The following is a 23,615-nucleotide window of genomic DNA, read 5'->3' on the forward strand; positions in this document are numbered from 1 at the left end:
TATCTCTAAACCTCTTTAATAGTAAATAAGGAAAAGAATATTTTTGTATATATCAACAATGAAGGAAGTGGGGGTTTATTTATAACTCTCAACCTCCTTCCAACCAAAGTATATTTTCGATGTGGGAGGTTTTCTTTTCTTCAAAACAACTTCAACAAAAAGTTAAAAAATATTCTTTTCCGTAATCATGTGAATTCTCTATCAAGGTAGTCAGTAAACACAAAAATAGAATTCAATTTAATGAGTAACTAAATATAGCTTCTAAATTTATAAGGTTCAACTTTTTCAGGGATAAAAAAGGAGTGTGAAACACACCTAAGAATTCGTTTGGCTATAAAAATAAAAAATATATCCACTTTATTTAATATTTTAAAGTTAAAAATACAATTGTAGTTGAGTTTGTCTATAATATATTGAAAATGAGATGTTTTTGAAGTTAAAAAAATATAAAATGCAAAACTAAATTTAAAAAATTTAGAGCTTTATGAAAATTGATTTATTTTATGAAAATAAAAAATATTTTTTTCATTAAAAAATACAAAAAGTGATCCAAAAATAGTAAAAACACTTCTTGAGGTGTTTTTAAAAAATCTAAATATTGTGAATACGTATTTTGAAATATTTATCGTCAAACAAGTATTCCAGAATAAAGTGAAAATGCATTTCAAAATATTTTGAATTATATTCATTGACAAATGCCTAATAAAAATAGCTTACATAACATCAACAATCAACAACAATTACCTAAACTACCCATTGTAATTTCATAAATGAGATGAGTTGTATGTCACAATCTTATTCTCATCTTATAAAAGTTAAAATCTTTCAAAAATTTATATATCATCAATAATCAATAACAACCACTTATCATCGTAATTTCATAAATGAGAAATGAAATAAGTAAGATATTAAAACAATCTTAATGTTATCTTATAAACGTCAAAAAAGTTACAAAAATCTTATACTATATCATTAAGAATTAATAACAACCATTCATGCTAATTTCCTAAATGAAATGAGCAGAATGTCACTATTTTACTCATATCTTATAAAAGTTAAATTTTTTCAAAATCTTGTATGATATTATCAATCAACAATAACCATTCATCGTAATTTCATAAATGAGAAAAGAGATGAAAAATGTATGCACACAATTTTAATCTTATCTTATAAATGTTAAATTTTTTCGAAAATTTTATATAACATCATCAATCAACAACAACCATTCATCGTAATTTTATAAATGAGAAATAATATGAGAAAGATATGCATACAATTTTAATTTGATCTTATAAAAATTTAATTTTTTCAAAAATTTTATATAACATCATCAATCAACAACAACCATTCATCATAATTTCATATATTAGAAATAAGATGAGAAAGATCTGCACACAATTTTAATTTTATCTTTTAAATTTTAATTTTTTAACAAAAATCTTATATAATATTAAGGATTAATAACAATCATTTACGGTAAATTCATAAATGAGACGAGAAAGATATGAACACAATTTTATTCTTTATCTTATAAATATAAATAATTGAATTTTTAAAAAAATCTTTGATCAAATAAAAAACAAAAGTATATGAGTCAATGACATACAATACAATTCAATGATAAAAATTAACGACTTATCCAGAACATTTCCGGGTCAAATCTCAGAAAATGCAGTACCCGTAACCCAGATGACAATTATCTGGATAAAGTCAAGGGCATATCCGACATTTCATAAGGGATAACGACCGATCACGTGACATTCCTGATCAACTCAATGTTCATTTGCCACGTGGCTAAAAGCCAAAGGTAGAAAGACGCCGGCTTTGTCACGTCGATCTTATCTCTATATACGTGCTCTTAAATCAAACCGTTGATTTCATCTCAGATCTACAAAATGAAAATCAACGGCCATTAATCGATCTTATCCCACAATTCTGCTGAAACCTGTCACGCTTCAGCCGTCAATAAATAACACTCTCCATTGCTTCACTTACTCCTCCATAGGACAATACCAGAAAGTTCTATCTCATCGGACGTACATCCTTTTTCTCTCTTCTCCCCTCCCCCCCTTAAAACGTGAGCCGATTAGCTAACCTGCGCCATGAGCTTACTTGACAAGCTCTGGGATGACACCGTTGCCGGTCCCCGGCCAGATAGTGGCCTCGGGAAACTCCGGAAGTATTCTACCTTTAGTCCTCGTTCAAATTCCGGCAAGGGTACGCTTTTGTTGCTATCTTGCGCCGGTGTTTGCTGATCTATTTAACGAATGAATGAGCAATATCTATTAGAATTTGTTTAGCAAATCTGAATTATCACTTATAACGTACGTATTATAGTTATCTGTGAACGTTTACGAATTATCGCCCATTTAAATAACGTAAGATCGATGATATATGCTATTTTCTCAAGGATCTGAAATCTATTTGATCAGTAAGGAAAGGTCAATCGGCTATAATATGTGCATCTGATGAGACAATTGATGATTTCTGTCTCAATCTGATTGCAGAAGCGTGAAGTGAGCAATTTCCTTAATATATAAGAGCTGGATGATAACTTATCAAAAAAGAGAAGAATAAGGCGATTTTTTGATACATAATTGATCAGAGGATTCTGCAATTTTCTCTGTGGAAAATATATTCTATTCGACTCTAATGAAGCATATTTATTTGCTTTTTGCTTCAGAATCAGAAGTTTCGACACCGAGATCCTTCACTGAAGAAGCAAGTGAGGACGGGATGAAGGTGACGAGAAGTATCATGATAGTAAAGCCTTCAGGGAGTCAGAATAGAGATTCACCTCCCGTTTCTCCCGCCGGTACTACTCCTCCGGTATCTCCTTTTGCCGGTAAGCTACCACTTTCTTTGATTGGTTTTCCAATCTGACTCATTCATGTTACCTGTTTCCCGGCGGGCAGGCAGCTGCTTCGCCGGATCTTACTTTTAGAATAATTGCCCAATTATTAACCGAAAGTACCCTCCAGGAAAGGAGGAGAAATAGAGATCTAGAAGAATCTCATTTAGGTTATTTTTAAAGTCAATGGGTAAATGTGTAATTTCACATAAGTTGACACAATTTGGTGGATAATGTAAGGCAATAATGCAGATATTCGGTGGATGCTATTATTTTAATTTAGTGATGTCCCCTTAGAAAGTGATATCTTTTCTAGAGTCCATTGATGTGTTTAAAAGACAAAGTGGTGTTTAGCCAAACCTCCACTTGTACGTACTTTACCACTGTGCATGGCTGCTTGGCTTACACATATTAGTCTATAATTGAATAACTAGCTCTACATGTATCAGTTTGGATAGTGGTCCAGTTTCATGACTCGGCCCACGTTGCCATTTTGGTCAAAATATCAATTTTAGATATCAAGGACAACCCTATCCTGATCTTTCAGATGTGTATGTGAATGGATAATATAATATATGCTGGAGTTGTTATCTTCTTTTTGTTTTGTTAGAAGTATAGTAATTCACCTATGGGGATAGACACACAATCCTAGAGGGAATAGAATAATAGAGGCGGATCATTTATACTTGCTTGGATAAATAGAATACAGGGAGTTTATTTCTATTAGCTAGTTTTCATGTTCTTTGATTTCAGTACTCCCTTTCCTCTGCCCTGATCCAGCTAGATAAATACTACAACCATTGAGTTTTGAGATGGTACTTTTCCTTCTACTAGCATCGATTTCATAGTTTATGCCGGAGAAGTGTGATTGATCTTATTGTTTTGTTAAAATAATATTATTTTATTGATTAGCCAAGTGAGGTCGAGATACAATCTCGAGGTCCCCTTTATGCAGTAACATGAACATTATAACCAGTGAGGTATGCAAATCTTACATGGAATAATGCTGAATCCCATAGTCCACATGCAAGTTGGAGTTCATATCGTATAGGTTTAGTAGAGACATAGTTGATTCACTCCTATCATGATAGTAATCCATTAACGTAGGAGAAGTGAATTATCACGTAAAGACACTGGTGCTGCTCAAGTTTAATTTTAGATTAATTCGTATAGCGAAGTGTTATAATGCATGATTGCAGATAAATTTTGAGAACCGGAAGAATCTAGTTAAACTGTGGCTCATGAATATAAGCTTTAATTTATTACTTGGATCCAAGAACTGATCTTTTGCATTAATAAGATAGGAGTATTAGACTTTCCATCGTCTGATTTACAACTGGTTGCATGTCAGAGCACTCTGTATAGTCCGACTAATTATTTGATGTGTGATGATGGCTATCAGGTTCAGCTGGAAAAGAAGCATTTCGGTTCCGCCGGCGATCAGCGTCATTTGCGTACGAGAATGCCAGTGGGGTTGGACCCAGAAGCCCTCGTCCTCCTTACGACCTGTGAGATATAGTCGGGTTTTCCTTTTTTTTTTGTTACCCCTCTCGAGGCGGCTGAATGTAGCTAGTCAACATCCTCTACGTGTTCCTGGTTGAGAATGTTGTTTTGTGTGGACTTGTGGCTAGTGGTGTGGAGTGTGCTTAAAATTTTGTAAATAGTGTTAGTAGTTCTTCATCTTGCGGATGTTGTGACGAAGGTCTAGCATAAGATGTAAGCGTCTGAGTATTCGTCATGTATTCTGCCTTGTATCTCGAGGTTTCCTTTAATGTTACTTTGTTTTCCCTGTATTAATGTTTAATAGTTTGACCTTTCGCTTCATATTTTATTTCGTCTTTAATCAAACGTACAATTAGGATGGGTCTTGCATGATAGCGAAAAGGGGGAAAAAGTTGCCTAAACTTTAGTCGTCTAACTAGGAGCTCATGGGTGATGAGAGAAAGAAGCGGACGCAAATGAATTGGGAGATATATGAGGACTTTTGTGAACCCTCAATTAAGCTGATGTTAGTTTTTGATAAGTTGCCCGTTTCTTACGGAAACAAAAGACTATGAATTGCCAAATTGACCTGTGACGCTAACCGGTTATCCAATATCTGGATCTGGCGTAATGAACAGAAAAAGAAAAGAGAGGAAGAGATGGAAAAATTGATTTGAACTTTAAAGAACGAGAAAAGGCTATTTATAGAAATTGCTAAAGTATTTGTCATTTCTATTCTACCCTTAGGTTTCTGTTATTAGAACTAATTCTGTTGCTCGTTTTCTGATCAAACAGAATGATACTAGATGGCTAATATTTGAAATGTGGTTACAAATGTCAAATGTGTTGTTCGTTATCCTATTATTACACCTCGAAATACCATAGCGTTGACATTACGATTATGCGGTATATTTCTTAAGTCGGCATTTTTGTCTATCAGTTGAATTGGGTACTTTTTTGAGGATATTCATCAGAACAAATATGTGAATGACTCACACTGTCTTTTTTTTATTCATGCAAAGCATGTCTCCATCAAAATAGCAAATAAGATGCCGGTTTTTTTTTTTTTTTTTTTCCTTTTTTTTTTTTTTTTTTTTTTTGCGTTAATCTAGTTTCATTATTAAACATATGCCATCGATCACTTTTTGTTGTTACGTACTTTACGACTTGATCCAGCTAAGAGGTGTCATACTAAGAGGGATCTTCTTATTTTATGCTTATAATGATTTTGAAATAACATGGTATGAGTAAATAAACAAGAGGAATCAAACACAATGATCTTGAAAATAAGTGATTTTGAAGTATTTTAGATCTACACTTATTATATTTCCTAGATGTTTTTGAGTAAAAAGGATAACAACAACAACATATCGGGTGTATTCTCAAAAAGTGAGTCTTGAGAAGGTAATGTGTATACAGATTATACCACTACCTTAGATGAGGTAGAGAAACTGTTTTTGATAGACTTCTTTCAGAAGCTTTGAGTAAAAAAATAAATTGTTAAATTTGAAATTCTTTTCATGAACAAGCCAGATCAAAAGTTCAACATTATGCACGACCTTGAGAACTATTTTTAATTTTTTATAAATCACCCAATAGATGATGGGTATATGAATGATTGACTTGGATACAACAAAATGAGTACTTCTAAGGATACCATTTTCCAGTGACCAAATTAGATGACAAGTGACTTTTGACTTTGGACCCGATAGATTTTGAAAATCTTGGGTTATTTGGATTATGAAAATGATTTAAATATAAAAAATGTATCATAAAACAAGAAAAAATAAAGAAGAAAAGTAGAGAGAATAGAGAGAGTGATTCTTATTTTCTTGAGGGATGAGAGATTATATGATTGTAAATACAATGAATAAACTCCTCTATTTATAGGAAAAATTTACTCCCAGTCTGAGTAAAAGACGGATGCTTCAAATCCTAATAAATATCAAAGTAGATTTGATAGATGTTGATAGCCATTTACTATAATGTAAATACATTTATAACACTCCCCCTTGAATGTCTAATTGGTAGATAATGCGCCTCATTAAAACCTTACTAGAAAAAAATCAGTAGAAAAAAAATCTAGTGAAGGAAAAAGAGTACACATCTCTAATAATACGCATTTTGGTTGTCTCATTAAAAACCTTACCAGGGAAACCCAGTAGGACAAAACCTCATAAGGGAAAAAGAGTACATCGTGTATTAACTCCCCCTAATGAGAACATCCTTGACCTTTGCATCTCGATCTTATGCAGCATCTTCTTGAAAGTTGTAATTGGAGAAGATTTGGTGAATAAATCAGTCACATTATCAGTTAAACGAATCTGTTGCACATTAATATCATCATTCTTTTGTAGCTCATGTATGTAGAAAAGCTTTGGCAAAATGTGCTTCGTTCTATCTCCATTTATGAATCCTCCCTTAAGATGTGCTATGTATGCTGAATTATCTCTGTATAAAATTGTGGGTAGATTGTCATATTTCACACCACATTTTTCTCGAATGAGATGTATCATGGAACTCAACCATACACATTCACGGTTTGCTTCATGAATATCTATTATCTCAGCATGATTCGATTAAGTGGCTACGATAGACTGCTTTGTATATCTCCAAGATATGGCAGTACCACCACATATGAACACATAGCCTATTTAAAACTGAGTTTTATGTGGGTCAGATAAATACCCAACATCAGCATGATCAATAAGATCGGAACTGCAATCTTTAGAATAAAACAAGCTCATGTGTTTTATCCCATTTTGATGTCTCATAGTAGGAGCAGAAATATACCTTGCTAACAAATTGACTGAAAAGGCTATAGGCTTGTAGTATTTGCAAGGTACATGAGTTCATCAATTGCACTAAGATATGATACCTCATAACCAATCCAATTCGATATATTTTGAATTTCAGCAAATAATCTATTGCTTTAAAAACTCTCCAAGAGTTCCAATGATGTTCAAGCAATAAGCTTATACAATATAAGGATTATAAATAAGTTTCTCAGAAACTTTTATATGCTTCAAGCCATTTGAATCCTTAAAAGTTTTCACATAAGTTTTGTCAAGTGACAATATTCAACATTTCATGAATGACATCTTTAAGTGTCTGGACTGCAAATCAAATAAATTTTACGCTTATCAAAATGCATCCTTTCATGTCACTTGATAAATGTTTCTATGTCAGCATGCTTAAATAAACGTAGAATTCAGATTCTCGTAATCTTTCGCAATATTGCGCCAATATTGTGTCAAAGATATTAATGATATATCATTTTGTATAGGTTCACAATGTGACATAACATTTTGAGATCTCATCACTTCATTATTTTCAGGTACATGAACCTCTCATAAGGTTTCATGAAGTGGTATATCGTAGGCTCTTCAAGAGCTCATTACCTTCTTATTATGATTATTTGCTCCTTATTTTTGAAGGACTGTTTCATTTGAAATCGATCAGTCTACCATGCTTCACGCATGTATAGACTTTGTCCTTTAGGAACACAAAATAAGAGCACTTGTGCTTAATATGAGATGCTTTCAACATTTGACTTGAATTATTTTTTAGATGAGGATATGGTGATAATTCCTAACATATTTCATAGCGCTTTTAATCTCCCCCTTATGTCAGGAAAACTAACATACATCCTCTACTTCTTTGAGAAATCCATCATTGTGCATCATGGTATATTTATTAATCGTATACGCACATCAAAATTATTAGATGGAATAATTGGTTCCCGGCCTTGAACCAATTGAGAGGGAAGAAATAATCATAATTTATTGGTTTAATGCATACAAATGCTATTGCAATATATCATATTTCAGACCAATACATTAAGTTTTGTTCTCATTAACAATAGTTTAGATATTTATCGAAGACATTCAATGCTAAACCATCATCATCAAGATAAATTATCTTGATTACACAGTCTGAAAATTATGCTCAATTTATATTGAACAAGTAACTTTATGAATGTCAAACGTAGGTTGACCATGAATGTACATGTGATCATCTTATTGATGCATCTTTTCAACATATCACATGATAGGTGAACGGACCCTTATTCACCTTTTATAATTTTCAGATTTGAAGGGATCCAAGCCCAAAATTAGTTGGTCCAACTAACTTGTCATGAGAACAAACGACATAAATAATTCTTGAAAAGACTTCTAGTTCTTCAATACATGCACATCTTCGAGATGTCACAATCATTAATATCAATTTATGAACTTTTATTCTAGTAAACTCTAAGTTTATCATGGCATGTACTTTTTCTTTAGTAAATTTCAGATTTACTATTACATTAATAAATTTCAGATTTACTACTTCAGAAGTAGATTTCAAAATTATTCAACCTCTTCCGGAGGTGAGTTGTGATACAATCACAATCAAGTGCACGTTTGCATTAATAAGTTTTTCATTTTCTAGGAATGGAATATAATCGTGCCTTAAGTCTATCAAATTATGATAGCTTATAACCTCTTTCAAGATTTTGCTACTTCAGAAGCAAATCGAGGCATACATATAATGTAGATAATTTTTCTCTAGCATATCTAATAATCATATAAGCGTGTGAAAATATTATCACTTTTGATAATCATTATCATATTGTCCCTCCACGCATATATTCGTGCATTCAATCACTTGTCTTCTTTCAGACATATTATGCACTGCTACCACATACACCTCAAGATTGAAGTAAGTTGTCATATTTCAGACTTATCATATATTGCTACCACATTCACTTCATGGAATGGAACATATTCAATGGGTCGAATTTCATGACTTTTCATCAAATACCCATTATTTTGTCTTAGCCATCATAATATCATCAATATGGTGTATTGAGATTCAAACTAAACATCTTATTCATATAAAGGCATCTTAGGCATGGATAGATAGGACTTGAACCCAACATATTATCATCCTTTTTGATAATATTGTTATTGAAGAATAAATTTAAAATATAAATGGTTCCAAACCATTTATTTTTCCTCAAATCCAATAATAATTATATTAGTAGTAGCAAAAGAAAGATAACATAAAGAATTACTAACCTTGAAATCCTTCAGATTTATAATCTCAATCTCACCTTGTTTGGCAGAGTCTCATGCTGATTTACTAGTGAAAGATTTTCTCCATCTAGTCCGTAGGCTGAAGCTCGTGCTGATAACGTGTTATAAAACAAGAAAGAATAAAGAAGAAGAGTAGAGAGAATAGAGAGAGTGATTCTTATTTCTTCTCTTGAGGGATGAGAGATTATATGAATGTAAATACAATGAACAAAACCCCTCTACTTATAGGGGAATGCTTGATTCTAATAAATATCAAAGTAGATCTTGATGGACATTCACTATAATGTAAATACATTTATAACAAATTGATTATTATTTTATATTTCATGTTGTTGTATTTTTTATTTCTACTCTGGAATATACAGATATAAATTTCTTGAGATCTTGATATACTCTTACATCTCTAGTTGTGGTATAAGGGTTCATTTGATATGTGGAAGGGAATGAATAAGGATATTCCTTGAGATCGAAACATTTTATGAGATTAATTATGCTACATTTTATGAGATTAGTTATGCTACATTCTATATAGAATATCTATTGAATCATTTTAGTGCATAATATTTTTATTCTACTAATCAAATGTCATATAAAATAATTCTATATTTTATTTTATGAAATTGCTATTCCATCCGACGACGAAACCAACGAACTCTAAAAATTCAAGGATTAGTTATATACTAAGATAAACAAATAAAATGAGAAATTGTCCTCAAGTAAAAGCTCTTTTTAATATTATCAAAGTTAAAGTTGAAAACAAAATTCATTTAATTTATTAAATTAGATTGATGTTTTAAATTACAGACCGTGTATGTAAATAAAGTGGAAATTTCAAAGCTTGACTAAAAAGACATTGACTTTGAAAATACAATTAACTAACAAATCACTAGTATAAACTACATCATATACAACTCTTGCACTGAAGTTTTATCATGATATTATCTGCAGACTGAATAAATCAATTACTATTTTCTTAGCAAAGATTGAGCTATTGGGTTGTCACTTGTCAATGACATAATAATTTGATAACACAGTGTAATTTCTAAATAACTTATATTTAATCTAGATTATACTTGAAAAGAAAACACTCAGTTAGAATAACAGAATCTTGGTGATTTCTTTTCATATGTTCTAGTTTCGATGGATAGAAATATCTAGTACCTGTTGCTAGTGGGAGGTGACAGATATGCCATGAAATTAGTCTAAATGCACGCAAATTGACTCAGATATCACAGTTATATAAAAAAAATAAGTGTTTTATTAAGAAATCCCATAATTTTAAATAAATATTACTAAATTTTAAAAATATGAATTGAACATTAAAAGTTTTTCCATGAAAAAATAATGAGAAAATGATCAAATGCCCCCGACCTTTACCCCAAATCTTAACTACACACCTATACTTTGCGTGGGTCCTATGACCCCCTGAACTATTTTAAAGTGAAATTATTACCCTCCGAAAGCTGACATGGCGAGAGAGTGTGTTTCACTCTCTTTAAAGAGAGTGAAAATGTAAATTATTTATTAAAAAATTATTTTTGATATTTCTTTATTTTCTTTGTTCATTTATAATTATTCTTTTTCTTTATTCATTTTCTTTCTTCTTCTTCTTTCTCACAAACAAAAAAATTCAAGAACTCATCAACGACATCCAAGATTAATTTATCATCTTCCTCATCTCCAAGCACAAAATCGATTGGTTCTGATTCAAATTTGTCGAAATTTTCAAAATGGATATTGTTCCTTATTTTCAACTTAAACTCGTCGGAAATTTCAAAATCGATATTGTCCATTATTTCCGACTTTAAGGTCGTTGTAAATTTTAAAATTCTCTATTGTTTCCGACTTTAAGGTCATCGAAAATTTAATAATTGATATTGTTCATTGTTTCTCACTTCAAGGTTGTCGGAAATTTTAAATTCAATGTCGTTTATTATTTTCGACTTCAAGATCGTCGGAATTTTTAAAATCGATATTGTCTATTCTTTCTGACTTCAAGGTCATTGTAAATTTTAAAATGAGTATTGCCCATTGTTTCCGACTTCAAGGTCGTCAAAAATTTTAAAATTTCTCTATTGTTTTCGATTTTAAGGTCATCAAAAATTTTAAATTCGGTATTGTTAATTGTATTCTGCTTCAAGGTTGTGGAAAAATTTGAAATTGGTATTGTTCGTTGTTTTCGGATTTAGGATCGTCGGAAATTTAATAATGATATTATTCATTGTTTCCCACTTCAAGGTTGTCGGAAATTTCAAATTTGATGTTGTTTATTATTTCCGACTACAAAATCATTGAAAATTTCAAATTTGGTGTTGTCCATTATTTTTCATTTCAAGTTCATCGAAAAATTATTGAAGTTTGAAAAGGAAAAGAGATGAAAAGTAATGGTGAAAAAATGATGAAAAGTGATAAAAATGAAGAATAAAGTAAATAAAAATTAATTTTAAATTTAAAAACTACGTGTAAAAAGACTGTCAGCGCGTGCATCATACCACATTCCAAATGACTGATTGTCAGTTTTCGAGGAATAATAATTTCGCTTTAAAATAATTTTGACAGGTCATAGGACCCCACAAAGTATAAATGTGTAGTTGTGATTTGGGATAGAGGTTGAGGGTCTTTAAACCATTTTCTCAAAAATAATTAAACTAGTTAAATTTAAATACTAGACACACCTCTCTGTGACGAGAAATATATATATATATATTTTTCACAATTAAAAAGTCTAAGGAGAAATATATAGTATAATTAAAAAGAAAAAGAAAAAAAAGGGAGGAAGAAAGGGGTGGTTAACTAAAAGAGGGAAGTAGTGAGAAGACAAGTGGTAATGAAGAATGGAATTGAAAGGGCAATTCTGTTTGTTGCTCCTCCTCCTTCACCTTCAGCTACACTATGTTTCAGGTACCATCCTATTCTCTCTACTTTTTCTGCTAGCCCTAGCTTCAAACAATTACTTTTTGTAAAATCCTAATTTATTTGGTTGACTTAGTATCCAATAATCTCTAAGGAAATCTTCTAAGGGAATAATGTTTTTATTTAAGAAATTAGGCAGTTAATTCTGCCGATCGAGCTAAATTGGGTTGTGAATAATTCGACAACCCGGTAAATTTTTGGATGTATTTTATTATCTACTTTCAATTTATATTGGACTAGTCAACATCTGATAGTGTGTCGGCTGCAATTTTGTTCTTCTCACTAGTAAATTTCTTACTTATTTCTCGTGTGTTCGTTCGGTATGTAAGCAAAAAATATTATCCGAAATGCATTGACGTATAATCTAAGTAAATACTATGGGAGATGGGATGTGGGTAGGCTAGGGTTAGTGGGGATGGAGGATATGGGGTTGAAGAGCGGAGAGGGCACAATCAATGTGGAATGCCAGTTGTGGAACTTGTTTTCCCTACTTTCATTAGGGAAGTCATTTTCCTAGAGAAAATATTTTTCAAAAATGTTGACCAACCAAAAATGCGGAAATTGGAAAAGCGTTTTCCAAAAAATGTTCCTCAGTACCGAATACATACACCCTTAGTATGTGATTATGTTAGTCTAATAAAACAATATATGTCTAGGCACTAATTTTCACCTTTGCATATAGATCAGAATGTTAACATAGCCAACTTTTCACACGTGACTAGCCAGTATGGCGATCTACAAAACCAAACTCACAAGATTCAAGCTTTAGCTGCAATTCAGATTATTATTAGCAAATTAAAATGAAGTGCCTAGTTTTTGGGCTGTTTTGTTGGGGGTTATTGTGGTCCTAGATCATGTGATACATAATGACTTCAAAGGAGGCATGCAAATACTGCTAAAATTCATCAAATAGAGGTGGAGTTTCTCAGCATGCCTAAATCAGATTGGTAATGGTAGTGACAAAGTTCAGAATGTTGGCTAGAAAGACCATGAGGCAGATGCATTTCAGGTGTTAGAACTTAGAGATTATGTTATTTGCTAATTAGATCACTTTTAAGTAGAAATTTATGTTAAATATGAACCACACCGAACAATTATTAGGTTGGGTACTAGTTATGGAAGCATCAAAGTAAATATTTATGGATCCAAAAGTTTATGTGCACATTAAGAGATTGCTAACATATCTGGTATTGCGGATAGTAGAAACTTTTTCTTGCCATGAAGTTGAGGCTAAATGTGTTAGCATTACATAACATGTCCTGTTTTGATGAAGTAAGGGAATTTCATCAAATGGCATCAAGAAGATGCATAGGAAAAAGTAACAACAAATAGGGAGATGACTGCTTCTCTCCATGAACACCAGCTTTCATAAGCTTCCTTGATACTGTTTGGTTCCCAGGAAACTGTAAAGTCAAAAACTGATAACATATTCACGATGTCAGTTTACGGTGCAGAAATATATGTCTCATACTCTCAGAATCCATTTGTTGCTTACAACATCTATTAACAATTTGAATGCTTCTTCTGCTAAGATTGTCTTGAGTAACAATCAAGACAAGCTTCATATAAGGTTGTCCGGTTAAAACCAATAACTTTTGTGGGTAGTTTGGCTTCCATATAAAATGTCTAATACCCTAATACAAGTGACTTGAACTTTGACTATCAAGGGAAAGAAAGAAGCACCATTGGGTTATGCAAGTTCGTGGAACCTTAATTGGTTTTGTGGGGTGGGGTTGGGGGTTAAGGGGGGTGGGAGTGGGCATTAGTATTCATCGACCTAGAGATAAGGAGGACCGATTTTTTTGCTGTTTGGGCATAATATATTATGAAGTATCAAACAAAGTCCTCAGGGGGTGTTGGAGAAAAAAGAAATTCATATTAAATGTGTAAACACTATAAATGATATGTTGAAGGAGATGTCACTTACAATGATCTAACTAAAATGGTTGGTAGAGGGCATAAAGGAGTTTCCCCTGACCACGGGTTTACACCAAAGATTTGTATAGTGGCATACTTGTTTACCCTAGTTATAATGATCTAAATAACCAGATGGGGACCCATGGTGTGAGCTGTATGCAGACAATACTGTGTTATTGACAAAACTAGCAAGGTATCAACAGAAAGTTTGAACTTTTGAGTAGCACTCTAGAGAGAAGGGTTTTGGCATGAGTAGAAGTAAGACTGGAAAAAGGCACTACAAACTTTTTTAACATAATAAGAGTGAAATGAAGTGAGATTACACAGGTGCGTAAATGCTAACGATTCAGATACCTATGCTTTATGTTTCAGTAGAATGGAATGATAGATGAAGCTATAACAAGGAAAGTGCCACCATAGCATTATGCAATAGGTGAATACCTGCTAAAATTAGAACTGCTACAGCATATGCACGTTGCACACCTAGAAGATAAATCTTATCAAGTAAAAAAAAACCTAGAAAATAAAATTAGAGAGGCTGCTCATGATGGTGTTAGTCATGTCCTATGTCGATTTCAAGATGCACTGGTCCCCAGGTGTAAAAGGATGGCGACTGGATGTATTAAAACAAAATAGGTAGACCTAAAATCACTAAAAAGAAATTGTCTTGAAAAACACATAATATCTTGGAACACGTAGCAAAGCAATATTGATATTGAAAGAAAAAATTCATATAGGCGATAACAAGTAATTGGGATTAAGTTCGTGTTAGTATGCATAGTTTAGCTTTGTTAGGAGTTGTTTAATCTTGTTAGATATCTGTTTGCTATCTATAATTAAAAAAATTTATGTATGCCAGTAGCCCATGTGGAGACGACCCATTGTTAGAGAGCATAAATTGTTGAATTGAGCAGGGTTTAAATGGAGTCACTTGAATAGTGAGGGTTCATATCTCCAACTTCAACTAGCTTGAGATTGATGAACAGTTAGTTGTGTAGGGATGTTGTCAAAATCTCAACTGATTTTAGGAAATGAAATAAATCGTAGTATATCTTGGATAATGGGGCTCAAGACATTCTTATCTGATTATGAATACAAGTCAAGAGTATTCATTTTAAAAGATCTTAAAGAAAAAGTTAATGGGTCTCTTAAGATATTTATTTCGAACATCTGTTTTTCTAACAACGTGTTACTGAATCATTTAAATCCAGGTAAAGATAATGGAGTTTGCATTTCACCTGGTGGTCGCTTTCCTCGATTTTCAAATGAAGGGAAGCCTCCAAGAAAAGTAAAAAAGGGCCCAAGAGATTTGAACCTGTGCAGGGTATTTCGCGGGAAAACTTGCTGTGATGTAACGCAGACACATCCTGCTTTGATATCCATTAGGAGGCTTGCTTCAACTGGAGAAGCGAGCCAGGAGTGCTTGCACTTATGGGAAATGCTAGAATGTTCAATCTGTGATCCACGTGTTGGTGTGCAGGCTGGACCCCCTGTTTTATGTACCTCTTTCTGTGACAAAGTATACCAAGCTTGCTCCAACGCGTACTTCGCCATTGATGCTAAGACACAGGTTTGTTTAGAGCTCCAGTTTGTTAACAGTTTTTTAGATGAGTTCAGCGATGGAGTATCAAAATCCACCAAACAATAAGCTTTTATTGGATATTTTGATTGGGTATTTTGGATCATATAGACTCTGTCTTAAACAAAAGCTTTTTGCCTCGGCGGTTGAGCTTAATGCAAATGGCATCAATTATTTTCTGTCATGTTTGTATTTATCATTTAATAAACTATTTAACATCTGATTAGAAATTACATGTCAGGTTCTAGCACCCTGTGCTATAAACGACTTTGTCTGTGGTAGAGCATCCGAATGGATCTCTAATGGGACAGAGCTCTGTCACGTTGCAGGTTTTTCTGTGAAGTCCATGTCTGATGATCCAGAAGAAGCTTCTTGCTATGGCGGAAAATCTAGTGTGGATTATATTGCTGATTCATGGAGGACTTCACGATTCAAGGTGCAAGAGAAAGCCGACAGTTCTGGATTCGTGGAAGATTTCAAGCAATGGGTTGAGGACATGACTTTTAAAGAGAGAATATCTTGGGCTGTAGGAGGCATGGTTCTTACAGCAGGACTCCTATTTAACAGGTGAGTCAACTCCGTTTTATTAGTTACTTTTTAAACTTCTTTTAAAGGAAAAAGAAAAGATGTCTAAAGAGGATCTAATTTTAAGTTTTGTGGACTCTCTCTGGCATTACGTGTATTCTTAGAATGTTGGTTGTTACTAAAATCCGTATAATCATGTGGATTCAGATTGTTACTCTGGTAGAGGGATAATCGTGTATTTGAAAATTTGATAATGTCTGCACATTTGTGATATCATATGCTTCATCGCTGTCAATTTATGTTTACTATGCAGTCAAAGAAAAAGCCATAGGCAACGCCAGAAACTAGCAGCCCTCCAACGTACTGCCAGGAAATTGGGAGAAAGGGGGAGCCCGAGATCTCCTGCAAGTTTGGGAAGCCGAAAGATAAGTTAAAGATGATAACTACCTCCTTAGTTGAGAGGAATTTCATGTTGTTTCTGTGCTCCAAGACAAAGTTAGCCATGAATACAGGTTTTAATTGTTATTGTAAAAAGTGTAAACCAGTGAAGAAAATTTTGGTGCAACTCTGATGTCGCTGCCTCTCTTTCCCCCCCTTTTTTTCTTGCTGCATATGGTGCTCTTCGCGGAAATCATAATAGTCTCGACTTTTTATTAGAAAAAAAAAAATTGTGGCATAGAAGGGGGAAAGTTCTGACTTGATCAGAAGATTCAAAGGCGAGTTTTATAACTCAGAAGAAACTGGAACCTATAAGCCATTTTAGTTGCCTTGTGATCGGAGATCAAGTAGGCTTCTATTGAAGAGTACAGGCACACAAATCCGTCTGCAGAAAAAGATCAGTTATGGTGCTTAATTTACACTTCGCTTTTTGAAGTGATGCTGCTGTCTATTTTGTTGTGCTTTAGATAGAAAGACAGGAATATCTAGAATTGATATGTTCTTGATGGAATAACAACATTATTTTACGTGGATCTAGATAATTCATCGTGCCTGCTACAGATTCTAGCTAGGGATCGTGAATGGAGTTTTTTTCTGTTAATTACCAAACTTAAAATTGTCTTTAATAAAGAGTGAATTGGTATTCAATAGGTTTAAAATCGTTCGTCTTACCAGTTGGATTTTAACAGCTATATAATGAAAATATGAATAGAGACGCCAATCAAGCATGAATTTCGGTTTGTCCATGCTCAACCAAAAGAGTGTAAAAGAGAGCAATCATAATCTGAACTTCTACATTTGATATAGTGGTAAAACATAGATAAACTTGTTTAAAGAGTACTTCAATCGGGTATAATGGTTACGACTCAATGAATGTTCATGTTAAAACACTACTTTAATACTCTTTTTCAGCTTCAATTTCAGATACAATAGTTTTTTTTAAGTTCAATCAGATATTATTCAAAATGCGACCTCTACAAACAATGGGACATAAATCAGGACTTCGAAAAGACCTTAGTAGCAATTGCTGCATACTTGCCTCTTTACTTGTTGCCCAAAGAGAGCATGAGCTGTAGTAACATTTCCACTGGCTGTTTAGTTTAGAATATATAATAACATCCTCAAAAAATCAAGAAAGTCATTGTATAGAAGTTACAAAATGGTTGTGTTATCATTAAAAATAGAAGATTCATAAACTGTAACCTTACAGAATGTGTGAACTATTGGACAGAAAAGAGCAACTCATTTCAATCAACAATTGTCAAACTAGTAAATACCAGAAGTAAACAAAAGGTGTCTAATGTAAACAACAGAAATATCTTAGATCTTCTGAGGATATGTTATGTTGCCGATTTACAGAATTCTTTCTTCCTTTAGCAGCAATATCCCTGACCTATCCACAGTTCCAAAGCCAAAAAGGTATTCGGAAAGGAAGGCTTGTGTCAATAACAGAATATTAAAGAGTACTGCTGGCATTCTTCGCTATATACTGGATAAATCTCCATGTACACTTTTCTACTGTATCACATCCCTCCAGCCTTAGGTGGCTGTTCAAATTGAAAAAAAAAAGAACAATAGCAGTAAGATATCTCATTGAATCCTCGCTGCAAAAGCTTACCAGAGTATATTCATGCCAAAATCACAATGATAAGTGTTGAACTGAAAAAATGTATGCGGGATTATCATACCTTCTTAAGGGGCAACTTTGAACTGCTAGACAATAAAGGTTTCAATATTTCAAAGGAGCATACGAGTTGCTCATCAACGCTTAATAAGGCACCCGCGTTATCAAATTCTCCACCATAATTGGGAGCAGAAAATAGAGTCACAAGCCTTCGCTTAGCAAAGAATTCATATCCATCCTCAACCACCTAAAACAAAAAACTTTAGGATTAGAATACATGACATTATTGAGCTGATTCAACAACAACTGTCATTCAGAATTGCCCCAATATTTGAAAAGAAAAAACAAAACTAAGCCAAAACTATTCACGCTATAATCTTGATAAATTCTATGCTAGATATTTAAGAATTTGTACGGCGATGAGCTTGAAAATGAAAACATATTTGTCATAAGAAACATATGAAACTCCGTAGCATGGGCGCTTTTAAGAAGTGGACACAACAAATGCCTGAGAAGCATCCACCTACTGGTAAATAAGCTTTTTTTCTTCAAGAATACAAGGCTTTAGTGGGTGTTTAGAGTTTCCGTAGGTTAACAGCGATAATGAAGTTCTATATTTTTGAACAGTGAGAGTATGGTATACCTGATGACCCCGGCAGATGAGGTCCAACTCATTCTTAGCCAAAAATTCGGCAACTACATCAGGTCCAAAAGTACAAGAAACACCTCGATCACTATCTGACCAACCCTTGATTCTCGGGTCAGGATCAGCCCACAACAGATCACACAACAAGCCACCATCTGGAATCTCAGCTGGCCGCTGAATTTCGTTTATTAGGTCTAGACTCTTTAGCTCGGGCGAAATCCCACCATGCATGCAAAGGATCTTTTCATCTATAAGTGCAGCAACAGGCAAGCAATTAAAGCAGTCGGTGAAGATCTTCCAAAGCCTAACATTGAATCTCCTTTTACATTCATCATAAAATCCATACACCCTGTTGATTTTCGCATCTTCATGATTCCCCCTAAGAAGGAAGATCTTGTCTGGGTACCTTATTTTGTAAGCCAATAGCAAACATATTGTTTCTAAACTTTGCTTGCCTCTGTCGACATAATCCCCAAGGAAAAGGTAGTTTGCAGCAGGAGGAAAGCCACCATATTCAAAAAGTCTTAATAAGTCTTGGAATTGCCCATGTATGTCACCTGAAAGAATGGCAGAGGAAAAGGATAAACTTATGAGGCTATTAAGTAGCAGATGAGGAGCAACATTTATATTTTAAACAAAACTTTTCAACAATATGATAAATAGCCTCGAAAAATTACATTTGAGATGATCTAACATTTCATAGACACCAGAATCTCGACAATGCAAATCTATTACCTAAGATGTCAAATTTACCCAATTTTGAAAAATGTCACATTTAGTTACATCAATTTTCCTACATAGTAAACCACATACATACCCAACGCTAGCATTGCATTAGCATAGCTGTCTATCAATACTCATCCCGTCATAAACCGAAATTTACCTTCAATTCCACATGTTCATTCTATATGCAATCATTTTAATCCTCTCATGTTTTTACAAGCACATCAATCATTTCAATCCAATATACCATACCATCCCAGCTTTCTACGTCACAAAAGATAATTGGAAACGTCCATTTTAAAGGGGCAGAGGAAAAAACAGATCTTTTCTTAATCATCAAAGAATAGATCCCTCAAAGCAGAAAGATCCAATTTTTACCATGCATATGACAACAAAAAACACAGATACACAAAAATGTTCAACATTAAAGCTATACAAAATCCACAAATCAAGATGTATGAAAAAACAAATATGGGGAATGTTAAGACATACCACAGATCCTAACGGGGGCACGAATCTTGAGGAGATTAGGCTGAGAAAGGAAAATCTGTCGAGCATTGACACAAAGCTGTCGGATCTCAGCCTCAGATAGCTGAACTTGTTTCCCTCCCTTCTCTTCCAATAATCTCCCTATTATATCATCCAATACACCCTTTTCCATCATTCCCTCCATTCTCTTTTCTCTCTCAATCAACAATAACAAAAAATCCTAATCTAATCTAATTCAACAACAACAACAAAAAGAAGCTCAACCACCTCACACAGACAAGAAAAAAGGGTATGGCGTATAAGTAGGAAAAAAAAGATGGATTATGATTAGGAAAAAGGGATTGGATTAAAGAAAAGAGGGCGGGTAGAGGGGGGTGCGGGGAGGCTTAAGAATGAAGGTAGAAAAAATGGATAGTATTTTGGGGTGGATTTTAGTTAAGGGGGTATGGTAGTTGTCAATGTTGGATGCGTGCTATCCTCGTCTCTTCTCCTATTATCTCTCTCCATTCTTTGTTTTTGTTTTGGTAAGAATATTTAAGTATTTTATATTTGTATGATCATAATTAAGTTGGAATGAGAATGTGACAACTGCCAAGAATATTCAAAACGTTGAAACCATCAAATTAAGGAAGAAAAGAAAAAAAAAAAGGGTTATTTGGAATTTGGTGACTCTTGTCTTGTCTTTGTTGTTGTGTATTAATACAATGAAGGTGCGGCGGGCACGATTGTTTTGGTCCAAATCCAAACACAAACATTACTTAAGTACACACACGTGCTGAGCCTGAGTGCTGACTTCGTGGGAATGTTGTATGATCAAAATTCAAAGCTCTCTCTCTAATTATTACTACTACATTGTATGCCATTTTATTGTTTTATATAAAGTTTTGATGAATAATATTAGTATTATCATCAGAATGATATTATAACATTTCTCAAGTTTGAATGAATTATCAGTTGAGCATATTGAACTTTGCAGGGGTTTTATTATCTCTCAGATTTTATTTTTTAGTATTTTACTGACATATATCTGTCACTTGGTTCATTGTGTGTTAGTAACGCGCATTGAACGTGTGAAAAATGTTAAAAACGTTATAAATTCTTTTTTTTGTCAAATAGCCTCTTAATTTTCTAATTTTTAAAAGTTTAATATTTTTTATTTATTTTTTCACTTCTCTCTTCTCTCTTCTTTCTTTCTTTCTTTCTTTCTTTTCTTCAACAATTGAGTCTTCAACAATAGTTGCTCCATTATTATTGAAATTGAACAATGTACTACACTTCAATTTCAACTTTATTTCGGAAATGACTTCAATAAAATTTCTTTCAAAAGTCTTCAATTGTTCAATGTATTCCGAAAGTTTATAACGTATTTCCATTGTTGAATAAAATTATTTAGTTCAATTTTTTAGTTCCGAAAGTTTAATTATTTAGTTCAATATAAACCTTTATTTTTTTTCATTAAAATAATACTCACATAATCATTGTATTCATTCCACATACAGTGAAGACCACTAACCATACACACACTGCCATAGAATTGAGAGAGGAAAGAATCGAGAGAGGGAGAGAGAATCGAGAGAGACAATGAGAATTTAGAGAAAAAAAGAGAGGAAAACAGGTCGTTCCTCAATTTTTCGGCGGCCAGGTCTCGCCGGAGCTCCGACAATAGTCGAATTTGGGAAAAATAAACTACTGATTTTGCAATTTGAATAAAATTATTGAAGAAAGTTTTCGATTTGAATTTGAAATTTGGGAAAAAATTCTCTTAAAAAAATAGTATGAACTAAATAAAAGTCAAATTTCAAGAATTAAGAATCAAGATTTTAGTGAAAAAATGGTGAAAAAATGACGATTAGCAGTGTTGTTTATAGGAGAAATATGAAATTATTTGTAGTATTACCAATATTTTGGATTTATTTGTAGTATTACCATTATTTTTTTGTAGGAGGAATATGATTTTAATGGTGAAAATGATAAAATGGAGAAGAAAGAGCGCGTGTTTACACCTTCAACTGCCAAAAATTGAGTATTGCGTTTTGGGGGTTAATAATTTCACTTTAAAAGAGTTCGAAGGGGAATTAATTCCACTTAAAAAAGTCTAGGTAGGTAATAGGACCCCCGCAAAGTTCAGTATGCTCAACTGAAAATTCGATTAGAGTTCAAATATTTTCGTGGATATTATCCCAAGAAACAACACAATAAGAATAATTTGATGTTAAATTTTGGAACTTCCAAAATTGACTTATGTGTGGGGGATAGAAATTGCCACAATTTGATAGTACGTGGGCAAATATGACTTAAAAGTGAGATGAAACAAAAAAAGAAATATACTAAAGACATGATTTAATGTTATAAGGGTAAATATGACATTTCAAATAATACAAGAATAAATAAGACCCTAAAGTTGGATGATAATATATGTAAAAAGATATATTTGATGACAAATATAATATATTTGTGAAAATACAAAATAAATATAACATTTTTCAAGAAAACAATTCTACATTTTTTTTTTTCAAAGAAGAGCCATATAGAGTTTGCATGCAGAACAAACCAATTGGCCCATTCACTTCTTTCTAGACAAGTGGAGATAGTCCACAACATAATCATCGAGCCTTTTACAACTCCAACACAGGAATGAGTTGCATCCCGTATTCATTTAGGATAAATTACACAAAATCACAAACTTAAAAAATTATATTACTCAAAATTTTCTACCTTTTAAGTAATTACTTAAAATTTTGAATTTACTATTTTACTCTTGATACATATCAATAAAACCTTACATCTTATTTTACTCCATCATTAATTCATGTAAATTGTTTTTTTTTTTCAAAGATTTTCTTCCCTAAAATCTCTCTTAAATTATCATCAATTAAAACATCTTCCATCTCCAAGTCATTTTTTTTCAAAGATTTACTTTCCTAAAATCTCTCCCAAATTATCATCAGTTAAAACGTCTTTCATCTTCATTACTCCATCTTCTTAAAATCGTCAATGTACTATAATAAATTTTAAAAAAAAATCAGTTATTTCAAAAAGATGAGTTAATTGTTTAAATGAATTTTAAGTTAATATTTAACAATACACATTTTATCCTCCTCAGACCCCACTTGGTGGGATTATACTGATTTGTTGTTATTGTTGTTGTTGTTATTTGTACGAGTGATACATTTTATTGACAATGTATGAGTGATACATTTGCGGTCAGATTATTAGTGATACATATGTCCTAAATATTTCTATATCTATTATATTTTTGGATTCATTTATAGGTGATACATTTAACATATGAATAAATGAATCATCTTTTAAATTGTAATGTTATCACTAATATATCAGATATATCA

The 23,615-nt window shown here is 32.9% G+C and overlaps 3 protein-coding genes across 3 annotated transcripts; 2 read left to right on the forward strand and 1 right to left on the reverse strand.

The window, feature by feature from the left end:
* Positions 1 to 1,964: 1,964 nt before the first annotated feature.
* Positions 1,965 to 4,675, forward strand: LOC107839631 (dormancy-associated protein homolog 3). The gene is made up of 3 exons (XM_016683204.2): positions 1,965 to 2,217; positions 2,684 to 2,845; positions 4,254 to 4,675. Exons 1-3 carry the CDS (start codon positions 2,103 to 2,105, stop codon positions 4,361 to 4,363), a joined length of 387 nt encoding a protein of 128 aa, XP_016538690.2. The 5' UTR covers positions 1,965 to 2,102; the 3' UTR covers positions 4,364 to 4,675.
* A 7,427-nt stretch (positions 4,676 to 12,102) lies between these two features.
* Positions 12,103 to 16,913, forward strand: LOC107839632. The gene is made up of 4 exons (XM_016683205.2): positions 12,103 to 12,315; positions 15,456 to 15,814; positions 16,065 to 16,390; positions 16,662 to 16,913. The coding sequence occupies exons 1-4, from the start codon at positions 12,249 to 12,251 to the stop codon at positions 16,780 to 16,782; spliced, it is 873 nt and encodes a 290-aa protein (XP_016538691.2). The 5' UTR covers positions 12,103 to 12,248; the 3' UTR covers positions 16,783 to 16,913.
* Positions 16,914 to 17,932: 1,019 nt separating this feature from the next.
* On the reverse strand, positions 17,933 to 20,939 carry LOC107839633 (serine/threonine-protein phosphatase PP1 isozyme 9). The gene is made up of 4 exons (XM_016683206.2): positions 20,272 to 20,939; positions 19,054 to 19,613; positions 18,475 to 18,657; positions 17,933 to 18,333 (listed from the first exon to the last, which is right to left on the reverse strand). Exons 1-4 carry the CDS (start codon positions 20,450 to 20,452, stop codon positions 18,310 to 18,312), a joined length of 948 nt encoding a protein of 315 aa, XP_016538692.1. The 5' UTR covers positions 20,453 to 20,939; the 3' UTR covers positions 17,933 to 18,309.
* Between the last annotated feature and the right edge of the window lie 2,676 nt (positions 20,940 to 23,615).

The sequence above is a fragment of the Capsicum annuum genome, chromosome 8, assembly GCF_002878395.1.
Source record: "Capsicum annuum cultivar UCD-10X-F1 chromosome 8, UCD10Xv1.1, whole genome shotgun sequence".
NCBI lineage: Eukaryota > Viridiplantae > Streptophyta > Magnoliopsida > Solanales > Solanaceae > Capsicum > Capsicum annuum.

Excerpts from the sequence above, each read along its gene's own strand:
- LOC107839631 (XM_016683204.2), top strand. The coding sequence starts at position 2,103 with ATGAGCTTACTTGACAAGCTCTGGGATGACACCGTTGCCGGTCCCCGG. Across the intron at positions 2,218-2,683 it reads TCGTTCAAATTCCGGCAAGG|AATCAGAAGTTTCGACACCG; the intron begins GTACGCTTTTGT and ends TTTTTGCTTCAG. Across the intron at positions 2,846-4,253 it reads TCCGGTATCTCCTTTTGCCG|GTTCAGCTGGAAAAGAAGCA; the intron begins GTAAGCTACCAC and ends GATGGCTATCAG.
- LOC107839632 (XM_016683205.2), top strand. The coding sequence starts at position 12,249 with ATGGAATTGAAAGGGCAATTCTGTTTGTTGCTCCTCCTCCTTCACCTT. Across the intron at positions 12,316-15,455 it reads TCAGCTACACTATGTTTCAG|GTAAAGATAATGGAGTTTGC; the intron begins GTACCATCCTAT and ends ATTTAAATCCAG. Across the intron at positions 15,815-16,064 it reads CCATTGATGCTAAGACACAG|GTTCTAGCACCCTGTGCTAT; the intron begins GTTTGTTTAGAG and ends ATTACATGTCAG.
- LOC107839633 (XM_016683206.2), bottom strand. The coding sequence starts at position 20,452 with ATGGAGGGAATGATGGAAAAGGGTGTATTGGATGATATAATAGGGAGA. Across the intron at positions 19,614-20,271 it reads TGCCCCCGTTAGGATCTGTG|GTGACATACATGGGCAATTC; the intron begins GTATGTCTTAAC and ends CCATTCTTTCAG. Across the intron at positions 18,658-19,053 it reads TCATCTGCCGGGGTCATCAG|GTGGTTGAGGATGGATATGA; the intron begins GTATACCATACT and ends TTTTTGTTTTAG.